This window comes from Sylvia atricapilla, chromosome 1 (genome assembly GCF_009819655.1).
Source record: "Sylvia atricapilla isolate bSylAtr1 chromosome 1, bSylAtr1.pri, whole genome shotgun sequence".
In the NCBI taxonomy this organism is placed as follows: Eukaryota; Metazoa; Chordata; class Aves; order Passeriformes; family Sylviidae; genus Sylvia; species Sylvia atricapilla.
In genome coordinates, this window is record NC_089140.1 from 7,696,301 (window position 1) to 7,710,049 (window position 13,749).

At 39.2% G+C, this 13,749-nt stretch overlaps 1 protein-coding gene across 1 annotated transcript in view; it reads right to left on the reverse strand.

Moving 5' to 3' along the window:
• Nucleotides 1–13,749, reverse strand: part of PAXIP1 (PAX interacting protein 1) — a 31,259-nt gene that overhangs the window by 4,570 nt on the left and 12,940 nt on the right. The window contains exons 7-16 of the mRNA XM_066314386.1: nt 10,357–11,071; nt 9,466–9,560; nt 8,426–8,521; nt 7,964–8,101; nt 6,532–6,653; nt 5,801–5,985; nt 5,630–5,673; nt 3,180–3,247; nt 2,706–2,808; nt 388–556 (exon numbers count right to left, since the gene is read on the reverse strand). Coding sequence (XP_066170483.1) covers nt 388–556; nt 2,706–2,808; nt 3,180–3,247; nt 5,630–5,673; nt 5,801–5,985; nt 6,532–6,653; nt 7,964–8,101; nt 8,426–8,521; nt 9,466–9,560; nt 10,357–11,071 — 1,735 coding nt within the window. The remainder of the gene's footprint in view (nt 1–387; nt 557–2,705; nt 2,809–3,179; nt 3,248–5,629; nt 5,674–5,800; nt 5,986–6,531; nt 6,654–7,963; nt 8,102–8,425; nt 8,522–9,465; nt 9,561–10,356; nt 11,072–13,749) is intronic.

The following is a 13,749-nucleotide window of genomic DNA, read 5'->3' on the forward strand; positions in this document are numbered from 1 at the left end:
TTAAGGGGAAGAAATTGTATTAAAACTAATGAAAACTAAATGAAACAAAATGTTCTGCTGAAAGAGAACTTGATTAAAAAAACAAACAAACACATAATTCTTGTGACAGCTTTGCTTTACCATATTAACACAATCTTCTAACTCAGGTGGAATACAAACTGCTGCTAATATAATTATTTAAAAACTTTGCGAATTATTCTTCAGGAGGTGTGAACAATGACAATCAGACTTGCTGCAGAATTAAAATTTCTGCTTTCCAAAGCTGAGCTCTTCAGAATAAACTGGCAAGAAACACTGAAGTCAGAAGACAAAGCAACAAAGTGTATTTAGATATGTTTGTCACTGAACCTTTATTTTACTACAGGAATTGACACTAATTTAACTTACCAACAAACTTCTGGCACTTGAAACACTCTTCTAACCACTCTGGAGTTACTATGTGCTTGACTACAGAAATTGCTGTCAGGAACTTGACAGTTCGGGTCACTTTACTGGCAATTAGATGGGTACATTTCTGGGCAGAGTCTGCTACTTCACCTCCAAGGATATACAGTTTCTGAAAGTTGTACAAAACACAAATCAGAATGGAACAGTTGTTAAAAAAATGGAGGAACAAAAAGAAGCTAAGTATCATACCATCACATCAAATAAAACTAAGCTCCTAATGAAATAGTAAATGTAGATTTATGTGATTAAACTGCAGATTACAGTGATTCCATGACTCAGGCTGATTAATTTTGACAAAATTTACAGCCACTGAAAATCCAGGTATTTCCAGTCATAAATATCACCTGGCAAGATTGAAAATTATTTCCTGCTTCTGCATTTTTTTGATTTTGGGTTGTGCTTTTTTTAAGCAAGCAACTAAGTGTAAGATACAAATTAAAACATTTTTCAGTGAAACGAGATATTAAACTTTAAGTAAGCAATAATAAGAATATATAATTATTTTGCTCTTTTCTGGGGAAGGTGCAGTACACACTGTACTACAGCAAACTAAACTTTGCTAGGCTTTTCTTTAAAGAGAAAAGCACCTCATGAAAAACACATATTCCACATGCATTTTTGATGATACTAAGCAACTATACCCTTTCCTTTGGTTTAAACCACCAAACTCAAACTAGCTCCTCACAGTTACTATCTGATGAATTAATCCAGTCATTACCTGAAGGAATAAGTACCACGGTGAATGAGCTGGTGAGGCACATCAGATTACCACAGGTGTTAGAGATAAAGACTGCTCCCCTCATAAAAATTTCAAGAATGAAAAAATATTTGGACAGCCTTAGTAACTATGCACCCTGGATTTCTGATTAAGACAAAAATTTTGCACAAACAAATAAACCCCACAGCAATATCTATAAGCATAAATATTTAACAGACCTGGGGTTTTATTGCATGAATGCTTGGGAGTCCCAAAGCAATAATGCCTAAGGGTTAGGTTAGAAGGCCTAAGAGGTCTCTGGCAGCCCTGTGCACTCTACTGCTGTGATAATGATGAGCACGTAGGACAGGCAGGGACAGTGCTTTTAGCTCTTCTTCACCATGCTCTGATGACCCACAAAAGTATTATTCAGTGACACTGAACCTCTGCACTGTTTACTTCCTCCCTGGTAATAAACACCCTGTGAACAGTACATTGTACCCCTCTGAAAGGCAAAGGCTGCTTTTCTGTGCTCACCTCAAGCAGTTCTACCTGTGAGTGCAGACACTGCAGGACTTCCACTCTGATGTGGAAGGAACCCTCTGGCCATACAGTTACAAAGATTACCCCTCCATCTCAAGAAGATGAGTATCATCCAGCCACAGTGAGGTATCCAAACTCTGCACAGCTTTGACAGCATCAATGCTGCCAGGTTTATATTCAACTTCATAAATTCTGAAGCTGAAATTGTTTTTTTTTAATTTGTGAGCCACAGCTGTTACCAAAACAGATTCTCTATATAATTAACCTGGTACCAACATGACAGAAAACAAGAAGTTCATACTGGAACTTTATGGTATACACTGAAAAACACTTTATTTCCCAAATCATTCAATATCAAGCTTCAAATGCACACACTGCAAGGGAAAAAAAACCCCTCCAAAACTGAACCACTTTAAAAACAAGTATAGGTGTAATAAAGAAAATATTTTATATTTTTGAGGACATTGAAGTGCATATTTCTAAGAAATATAGTGGACTCAAACTAGGCCTTATTTACTTCTCATTATCTGAATGTCATAAATTACTTACAGCCAAGTTTTAGTACAGCTTTATTGGGGAACAGAAGAAAACCTCCACAGGAATTTATCTCACGCATGCCATAAGCTTTGTCATCAGCTGTCTTTGAAGCATTTGGTACTACAGACAGCAACCTCACTAGGAGAATCCTGGGTCTTATCCAGTACAACCATCACTACTTTTCTCACCTAAATTTTTTCATGAAATTTGCTATTTAAAAACAAATGTGGAAAGGGCTTTCTTGCTTTTCAAAGTAGTCCCACAGACAGAAAAAGCAAGTAGTACAGTAGTCTAAAGTAATTAACTACAGAGAACAGCTACCAAATAAAACCCATTTCACATAAACCTACTCTAACCTCAGGGCCAGTAGGTACCGGTTTTTATACACTAGATACATGCTAATCATGTCTTAGCAAAAATTCAACATCCATAGAAAAACTGTCAGATGTTTTAAAGTAGCTCACAAGAGCCTGAGAGTCACCTTAATGTACTGTTGCACTTGCATAGGTTCAAATCCTGTGAAGAGCACCATTGGTGTCAGCTCAGGGGTGAGTTTTTTAGTAGGTGGCGGCAGATCTTCAATCCTACAGAATACAGGAAATACAGCAGAATGTGACATTTGTGCCCAAGGCTGTAGAACTGGAATTTTGAAATTAGACATGCATACTTTTGCAAGTTTCTCCAATGGAATGACTCAGATGAATGAGAATTAGGCACAACCTCTTCTGAAGACAAAAATCACCACACAGAGAACACGACATATTCTCCTCTTTCTGCACTCTCCCAACTCTCTTGCTACTTCACTCTATTAGTTATGAACAACTGGCAACATCCCAAACCCCCTGGCAGCCACTTCACTGAGCAGGGCACAGGATGGGGCAGGCTGATGGGCAGCTGACACTGCTGAGGAACAGTCAGTGAAGGACTACGGGCATTAACTGCCCGCTGCTCTTACCTTGCTCTTTTGGAAGACGGCTGAAGACTGGATTCATTTTGCTTTGGTTTCAAAGGCAACCTCACACCCTGAAATCAGACCAGTCACACGTTTAGATAGATCTGAGTTAAGCAGGGAAACCAACTTCTATCCTGAATTAATCCTGAATGAAAATTACACACTGCTGAATACATGGGCCACCTACCCCTTACACAACAAACCCAAGAGCAAAGCTCAGCATCAGCCAAAGCTTCTCCACAAACTTATGTAACCCTGAAAGTGCACACTTTAATAAAATATTGTGGGACTTCTTTCCTTTAAATAACACTGCTAATTATCAATGGAAAAGCCAATGAATTAAATTAGCAAGAGACTGAAAAGCCTGTCCTGTTAAGTACATGAAGACTGCAATATTCCTGGTGCTAAATTTCATGGAATAGTAGTATCCCAGAAAATACTGTTTTAACTCAAGTTCCCTAACTACATAAACAGAATCTGGATAAAAGTGCCATGCCCCCAGTACCAGATCAGCATCTAGAGCAGGTGCTCAGGGCTGATTAAATGTAGCTTTTAGGCTCTCCTTGGTCTGAGTAACTTGAAACTGCAGTTCCCAAGTTCAGGAGTGTGTGACATCTATTTCTTTCTAACCTTCAAATTGATACCTGAAATTTAATGAAGAATGCTAGAGGCACATGACAAGAAAGACAGGCAGCATTGTCCCAGTCCTGCTGTGACAATGTTCCTGTGGGAGGAACAAACCACAGGGGTTTGTTCTCTGCTCTCAGACCAGGCATTTTTATGCTAGACAGCCCCTAGTATGTGCAGCTGGAAAGGAAAGTGCACACATTCACATTTTGACAGACATTTCAACTATGAAAATGCAAGAGGAACATGGCATCAACAGCATCTGACAAGACAGCTGTCCTCAGAAGGGGACTCCAAACCCTCAGACAAATAAAAATGCCTACTGTGAAGGCAGTGCAGTACCTTGTCTTCCTTGACATTTCCACATGCCCAGCATTTTCTATCACCAAACCATACTCCTGTGTGGGTACCCAGAGGGCAGACTAGATTGTCTCTGGAAGCCCCTTTTAATCCAAGTCACAAAATTCCCACTTCATACAGGCAAGAAAGGTCCCCATATAAATACAGAAGGGGAGGTACTAAATTACCCATCTGACCTCTGAGGTCTCCATTTGCTACACAAGACAAAACATGAACAAAAACCTGGTGTGACTGACCCACACAACGAATGTATCCATTTTTAAGAGGAGCTGAACTGCAGTGTGGATGCAAAGGGTGATGGTATCAAAACCAAAACTGAGTTAGTTAAAAGCTGTTTTAAATATTAATACTGCATACTGAATCTTCTCAGCGACTTTTTTATTTTGTAACAGCAGAATATTTTCCTTCTTCAGGAAAATATGAAGACCAGGAATTTTTAAAAGCATTTAGTTTCCTAAATGCGAGTTTCCTACAGGTCCATGAAACAAATACAGAAGGGTCTACAGAAAGTTTCAAACTTATGGTCAGGAAAACAGTAGTGCCTGTTCCTAGAGCTGAAAGGTATTTAAGGGACAGTGCCCTGACTCCCCATTTGAAACACTGTTACAGATTATGTTTTGAGAATTGTTAAGCACCCTCTTCTGAAAGGTTTACAAAGTGACTGAGATACAAGTAATCCATACACAAGAAATGAGGCAAAAGGTTTTTGTGCAATATAAAATGTTATCTGAGTCACCTGTAGTACCAATTTACCTACATCAAGACGTACTGTGAAAAATTATCAAGTATAAATCTGAACTGGGAAGAAAATTTACAACACAAAAACATGAGATAGGTGTAAGAGCCGGCATGGAAACTGGAGCTTATTCTGAATACACACAAAACTTACATTCTGCATGGCTTGCAGAATAGTCTTCATGACAAAAATTTATTTATCTCATATAATTTTCAAGGTATAATTTTTCATTGTTCATTCCTGCTGCTATTTCAGGGTTATCAACTACACTTATTAATGCATGGTATATTTTTAAATTCTAAAATACATGGTATATATGCTTCTGGTATTAGTTCTTACTATATATCAAAGGGATGATATGAAGTAGTTCCACCCTTAACTTACATTATGTATCACACTTAAAATTCCGTCAATATTCTAACAAAATTCTTACTGATTTGGGGTATTCTGTCTTAAAAACCCTTATGTGGTCTCACTTAGAGAATGTTAGGTACTGATTTAAAAAGTACTAAGCACTTTCTAAAGGTCTGATGTAGAAATTGAAGATTGAAACATCTAGCCCAATGTGTGTCATCAGCAACTTCATTTTGTATATCTCACTGAAATTTCTTCATTCTGCAAAAGATTATTTCTCAGATTCCTCAAAATAAAACAGAACATCAGCAAAAAGTACAACTAGGAGCTTCAGCACAGGCAAAAAGAGCTGCATATATACAATAACTCAACCTACCATTAGAAGTTCTGGTGACACCTTTAACGGGACTCTCCAGGCATCTAGGGAATGGAGAACAAAACAAAAAATGACACCACTGCCAAGTTATTTGCCCCAGAGGAAACACATTCCTATGGATGAAACAGGCACAGCAAACCGCTGCAGAGCAGAGGGGTGTGTGGCTCTCACCCAGCAGGTTCAGCACCAGGTGCTGGCTGGGGGACAGCGGGTCCTGCAGGTTGAAGAGGGTGTAGCGGCTGTGCTGGATCTGCCGCAGCGCCTCGAAGTTGCCCAGCAGGATGTCGCAGAGCCACTGCGCGTTCACACACGGGATCCGCCACTCCTTGGCCTTCTCGTACTTCAGCCCGCTGGCCCTTGGGGGGCAGGGAAGGGAAAAGAAATCATTTGTATTGCAAAGAGATGGGTAAAAATAGCAATTTCTAATAATAAACCTTATATATCACTGTTTCTTTACTGGTCTGCTGTTTTGGTTTAACTGTGACAAAGGAGATATTCCAATGCTTTCTTTCTACATGTCACAACAAGCCACTCGGGGGAGAATTTCTGCTGTAAATGGAATCTTTGGCTCTGGACTTAAACTTTCCCTTCTTCAACATTTTAGAACAATTATTTGAAAAAAAAAGGTATTTTATTTATGGATGATTGAAGAGTCAGCATCACTTAAGAATATAAATAAATAGGAAAATTAGAAGTTACTTTTGCTTTGCCTGTGTTCAGAAGGCCAAATTTATCACTTAATATGTGCTGTCATTTAGTTCAAGAAACAGTATCACTGAGTTTGTTATAAAACAGCAGAACTGATTACAATTAACACTCTCCTAACGAGCCATACATAGCACCTCACGTTCAGAGAGGCAGGAGGCTGCTGAGAAAGCAAAGGCTAGGAGTGCAGCACTTACTCTTTACAGATGAGAACTGTATTGCTGCGACACAGGTAGCCCGTGTATTTGGCACCTGCTAGGTAGGCCATGAGCTTGAGGTCATCTCTGTCACTGTCCACAAATCCAGTCACAGAGATTATCTGCAGACAGAAAGACACAGTTAGAAATAACTGAACATTGATGGCACTTACAAAACACTCCCATGGAAATGTTTTTCCATTACTAACTTCTTAACCTACAGTGAAATGCACAGCATGGTGTATAAGCACTTAATTACTGCGTGGCTTGTAGGATACAAACAGTACGATTTAAAAGTGATCTGTTTATACAGAAAAATTTCAGGTTTCTAGCAGTAGCTCTGACTCAGGAAGAATCCTTTTCATTCTTCTGGTCAGTTTTTTCTTATTTACAGAGACCACAGGATTATTATGAAAGAGCTCAGAGCTAATTTGGTTCTCAGAGGTCTGCCATCTTCCTTCTACTGCTATTTACATAGAGGCACACACAAAAAGAAGCTTACACTTACTTGCTCTATTCTAAAAATCTGAAAACTGTGCTCTACTCTGCTATGAAGCCAAATAAACTGTGCCAGCTTAGGTGGTGAACTGTAATTCCACATCTTCCATTATCTTTAATCCTGACAGGTTTTTGGCTTTGGCATTCTCACCTTTTCTTTAGGGAAAGACAACAGTACTTTAGTTTAAAACTGTGATTATTACATTGCATATTAGATTTACTACTAACCACCGAGTACACACACTGAGTTTCTTTTTATGTTGGTCAGGACATAATTAACAAGGCCATCATCCCATATGTCTGCAACCAGCACAAAGAAATCCAATGCCAAGACATACTTTGGCATCTTGATTTATACAGCACAGTACAATCCAAGATGCCTCTGAACGAACTGGTCTTTCAATTCCATAAAATTTCAATTCCACCTCCACAGCTCCTCACTGCACAGGCAGTGGAACTGTGACCCCCATCCTCTGATTAGCAGCATAGGCTCCCTTTCAAGGTATTTGCTAAGCACTGACTAAGAAAAACCCTCAAAAATCCTCTTCAAATCCTGGGTTATGGTAAGGAAGCACATGCTGTTAAATGTGCTGTTGCTCTGCTGCTATGAACTGTGCAGCCTGGACTGCTGCTACCTTGCTATGTGTAAGTCAGGCAATCTTTGCCCCTCAGTGTCTGAGAAAGAAACTCACAAAGGCAGGTGTTACTCCTCACCACTCTGAACTCAGGAAGACTTGCAAAACACTGAGAAACACCTGGCAGCAGCAGCAGCACATCAGCACCACCTGAAGATTAATAGAAGCTTTTCTTCCAAGATGGAAGAAATGTGTACTTTGCTCTGAGTAAGCACTTTCTGGCTCTGTTTTAATACTGCTCATGGAATGAAGCAAACACTGAAGCAAGCATTCTTTCAGAGGAAGCTTTTCCTTCTTACATGTTGAGAGCATGGCTTTCCTCCTGGTGGAAATGCCACTGGAAAATGAAGGGCTCGATGAGGTGGAACCATCTTCTTCTTCTTCAGGATTGCATTCAGCCAGTGTGCTGTAATACATCTCTTCCTTTCTCTTAAAGCCTGGGAATAAAGGCACAAACAGCTTTAAAAGCCCAAAACAGATGTTTATTTTACACTTTTTCTACAAATCATCAAATCTTCAATTTTAATTGTTTTTTCCTACTTTTTAGGCTCCTCTTTCTCATAGCATCTTCCTTAGTGCTCTCTGGAACAAGTCTACTACATGCACTATGAAATTTCGTACCCCAAAAACCACAAATCATAGAAAACCACGTAATGAGGAACTTTGTATTTGCTATGTAAGCATGAAGCACACAGTGCAAAGCCCTGCCTTTCCAGTAAAAAGTGAAAGCATGCAGCAGTGCAGGTGCCCAGCTGGCTTACCTGAGCATACATGTTACTGACTTGGCTTTCACAGAGAAGGTGAGTACATCTGCTCGTGAGGGTAGGGTCCACTGTCCCACCATGTGCTTGGATGATCTGGTAAGAGAGCAAACCCAGAACTTCTAGGATATAACAATTTTTACATTACATTAAGAAACAAAAAGTCTGAAATGAAAGTCCACCCTTTAGGATACTGCCACCATTAGCACCACTTCACTGAAGAGTTACCCCCCAAATCTAGTTTAGAACAATTTTGAAAACAAAAAACAAAATTAAATATGCAGCTTTAGCTTTTCACTGAACAAAAAGTCTATTTTTTAGAAGAAATGGAAAAAAACCCAAAATAAAGATAAATAAACAAAAATAACCCTTCTCATGTTTTTGTTTTTTTGCAGTATAACTATTAAACAATTTTTCATGAACTATTTAATTCTATCTCAGCAATAAACACAAGTGCTGTTAAAAATGTCAACAGCTTACTTGATTATGCAAAATTGTAGGGAAAATTCAACTATAAAATCCATCAGAAGTTTCTGAAGAACATCAAAGTCCTCTTATTTAGGAAAGGATACAATCAGATTTTTCTGAAAAATAGAAGTTGGCAAAAAAATAGAAACACTCTATTCTTCCATCTTATTCACTCAGGTGGATACCCCACAGGCTACTAAATGCCAAAATTATATGCAAAAAATATTTTTTTATACAAGCAAGTTAAGATAGACAGCGATGCTATATTACATTTGCTGTACTACAGTTGCCTGATTAAAAGCATAAATAACTGGGAAATAGTTAAGGCTGCAACTTATTTAGCTCATGTTCTGACTGAAGATTTAATTCAACCAGGCTGCACACCTAAAGTATTTCTATTACTTTTTCTGGTCAGCAGCAGTTGAATAATTTTTTTTTTTTTAGATTGTAACAGAATTACACAGAAGGATGCCTAAAGAAAAGTGAACAGTGCTGAAGTCCAATGTTTTCTTTTAAAATTTAGGGACTATGACATTATGTTACAGTTCTTGAAAAATACTGCAGAACCTTACCCGTTTCCAGGTTGCTAGGAGCTGCTTGTCAGACATCTGCTCTGGGTAATCAGCAATTGCAAAGACACAGCCCAGTAGGAAATACTCTTCTGGAACTGAAATAGTTTGGCACATAAAGAACAAACAATTGAATATTTAAGTCTTAAGAGTTCAACTCAGAACACATTTGCTACACTGCCCTCTTCCTATTACCAGGTTATAAACTTCCTAAGTGTACTTCCTTGGAAAAAGGAGGATCCAAAATTTCAAAGCTGAAAGCCTTTAAGGCACAGCTTAGCCCAGAGTCTGATTTTGTTAAGGGTAGGTTTTTGTTGTTGTTTTTTTTTTTCCTGGATGAAAAGGTGCTAAAGGGGCAAAAGGAAAGGCCACCAAAAGAAAAACATAAGACAACTTCCTCTTTTCCAAAGATCAGCTATGAACAGCCAAAACAACCAAAAAGCTTTCAGTTCTACTAGAATTCAAAGCAAGGTGTGAAAACTTTTCAATACTGAATCTTCAATAATTTACTCATATTTCCAAATCTGTAGCTGTCCTTCCAGTTCTTATTCTGTTTGAAAGGTTCCCCCCCACCACTTCCAAAGGGAAAAAAATTAAAACAATCATGCTATGCATTTACTAACACTGTTCTGAAAGTATATGGGTTGTGTGTTTGTGGTATCAAGTGTATGTCTGAAAAAAGAATGTTCTCAGCATTCTCATGCTTTTCAGATTACTGGATCATCACTAGCTATTATTAAGGTATTTGTGTAAAAATCAGTACAACCAGTTCTGAGTCATGAGTAGCATTTCTTAAGAGTCCTATCCTGTAAACACAGCATTACTTTCTGATATTCCACCCCACCTCATGCCATTAGCTATTTTTTTCAGGATCAGAAGACAGTAATTACTAACTCTCCACTGCTGGATCGTGCCCAAAAAGCGGCTGCTGCTGCAGTTGCTGCTGTTGCTGCTGGTGGTGTTGTGGCTGCTGGGCTGCAACTGGAAGCTGTAGTGCTTGAGGTGTCTGAGTTAAGTGCTGCGCTGCCTGATTCTGCATTTGCTGTTGCTGATGCTGCTGGTGCAGTCGCTGTAAGTGCTGCTGCTGCAGTTGCTGCTGCTGATGTTGCAGCTGTTGCTGTTGCAGCTGCTGCAGGTTCTGCTGCTGCAGCTGTTGCAGCTGTTGCTGTTGCTGCTGCAGCTGCTGCAGCTGCTGCTGCAGCACATGCTGCTGCTGGAACTGGAGCGGCTGCTGCGGGCGGTGCAGCTGCTGCTGCGCGTGGAGCGGCTGCTGCGGGAACTGGAGCTGCTGCTGGGAGAACTGGTGCTGCTGATGGACTTGCTGCTGCTGCTGCTGGGGAAACTGGTGAGGCTGCTGCTGTTGGAAGGACTGCTGGGAGATCTGGGGTTGCTGCTGCTGCTGCTGCTGCTGGAGCTGCATAAGTTGCTGAGGTTGAAGGTGTAAAAGAGGATGGTGCTGTTGCTGCTGTGCTTGATGTGACTGCTGCAATAAATGTGTCTCTGGTGTTAGTTTCACTTGACTAAACAGCACCACATTTGGATGTCCCTGTTGGCTATGATTTACTTGCTGTTCTAAACTTTTTGTAGGTGCTGAAAGTGATTGTAATATCTAGAAAACAAAGATTATTTTTGTGACCTTTTGGTTGTCATTCGGTTTTAAAAAGATTTAAAGAACTACTGGGAAAATACAATTCCTAAAAGAAAAGAGCCCTGCAACTAAATAACTTGTGAGCTAAACAAAGATCTTTAACTGCCTAACAGCAAAATCAAAAGACAGGATTTACACATAGAGAAGTGTGGAGCTCTATGTTACTCCTAATAAACAGCAATGCACATTTTAATGTTAAAGTTAAGACTAAAGCCCATCTCTGTATTATTAGTAATTTTTCCAACAGCATTATGACTATTAACATTATATTAACAATTACATCGATCAACTGCAATATTAATTTTAAAATCCCATTGGCCCATTAAATTCAGAGCTTAGTTCCATAATCCTTTTTTCACTTAAAAATTGCTAATGATGCCTTCATTAATTAGTGCTGCTTGAAACATAGGAATCTTGTCCTCTTTTGAACCAATTCAGGAATACATAGCTCATTTTTAATCTCTATACCAAAAAAACCCAAAGAAAAACATTGATCTGCTGAGCACTAAGGATTTCTTGGGAAAAAAAAAATAAAACAATCTAACCTTCCTACTTAAGAATACTAGATTTTAGGTTTATAAGGAGTGTTGAAGCAATCTGGAATTTAATTTTATTTTTAAATGTATAACTCGCTGTTAAGAAAATAATAATTTCTCACTAAGCAGGCACAAGTTAGGAAGCGAATTTTTATGCATCAGAAAAGGGAAAACTAGGCAAAGTTCTAATAGATTAGGATGAGTTCTACATATTTATTAAAATATTTTACTATAAATAACTTATTAGAAATGAGGAGCAATAGGAAACTCTAGACTTGCCTTTCATAAAGTCTTTCAAACATGCAATCAGCTTTGATGAATCCTGCAAAGCTTGTTTCCTTCACCCTCACTACTTCAACACACGCCGTGTCACCTTCAGCGACGTGTGTGTGTGAGAGGAATCAAAGCCCATCACTAGAGCACAAAGCCAATTACTGTATCCTCTCAACCAGACATCCATCAGCTCTCCATCAGAGGTGGCTCAAGTGTTTTCACAAGGCACATCAAAACACCTTATGTGTCATCTAAATAATACTGATGTGGTTGGTATGGCACACACGTGCAGCCATGATTATCAGTGCATCACCCATCACTCGTGTCTCGGCAGCACCACAGGAGAAACATTCAATAACTAAAAGTAACACACACAAAAAATGTTCTGTGGCTCAGTGTGAGGAGCTACTCTCCACAACAAGTACCAAAAGCCAAGATTACAGAAGCTTTGAGACATGTACTTCCAAATAAAGGGATAAAAGTTTCGGAACATTCCATGGCTATATTCAGAAAGTAACTGTATCTGCAAACCCCTGATGATGACAGATCTTGCTACTTGACAGAAATCTGAAATTCAAACTAAACACTGACTTTCCAAGAATGTTCACTAAGTTTGCACTCATCTTTCAGGGCACAAAGTAAAAGAGAAGTTACAGGGGGAAAAGGAGAACTGGTATTCCTCCCTGTAGGAAGCAGATTCACAATTCTAAGGTGCAAAGCCTGGCCCAGCAGCCTGAGAGGGCACTTGGTACAGCCTTCACACACCACAGTCCTCCAGCAGACTTTGTGTGAACAGAGACAAGCCAAAGCACACAACCAGCAGTGCCCTGCGGCTCTGCAAATACTGCTGACAGAGAAATACTTCCACTGATGTGTACCTGACAGCACAGTGACTGGGTTGGAGAAATCTGGTGGCCAACTTACCCATGCAGGCCAACTGAGCAAACGGTTGGTGGTTCTGCTCAGGCCTTGCCCAGAAGTCTCAGCCCTTAAACAATTCAAGGCACTGAGAAGAGGAATCTAAGACTCAGATTTAAAATAAAGCCTGAATTTCCATTTCACATTCAGATGTCATAAAAACAGCACAGAATCAGCATTTCTGAGTGACTCTGCATTCTGTATTTAAGTACTGACTGGAAGCCTCTAAACTACTCAGGCACCTTTCTAAGTTTTATCATCAGATGAATATCCAAAGAAAGGCACCAATGCAATTATTTAAGTAAAAGATATGTCTAACAATTACCAGCACTACTTTACTCATGCTCCCTTCCCAGAAACACCTAAGAATTTCAGTGCTGCAGGTGCAGCGTGCTCACTTGAGTTTTAATTTCGTGTAGAAATACAATTCAACACAAGAGCTGCAATTATTTCAACTACACAAGTGGCATAAGGAAGTCTAAGTTAAGACCTCTCCATCATAGTTTGTATACTATATAACAACCTAATGATGCCCAGCAGAACAATGGAGTACAGAACTGGACCTACTGTGGAAACAATCAATTTCACAACTCCATGTATTTATGGCATAAATAATTCCTTGCACTGACTGAGAAGCTAGAAGGATAGGAATGAACTAGCAAAATAATTCTAAACTAGTGCTTTTCCCTCTCTTACCAAGAACTCCTTATTGAAAATCTAAACCACGCTGTAGTTATACACAGCTTTACTCTTCCAAATGGTTTTTTCTAAATGCATTCTGCGATCCTGATAGAAATTAAGTTACTTATTACGAGGAAATTAAGAATTTGGCCACAATTTTAAGTAACAAGGGGAAGTATTACCTTTAGGTATTTTAAGAACAGCAAAAGGAAGTTCTTGGACACTATAGCT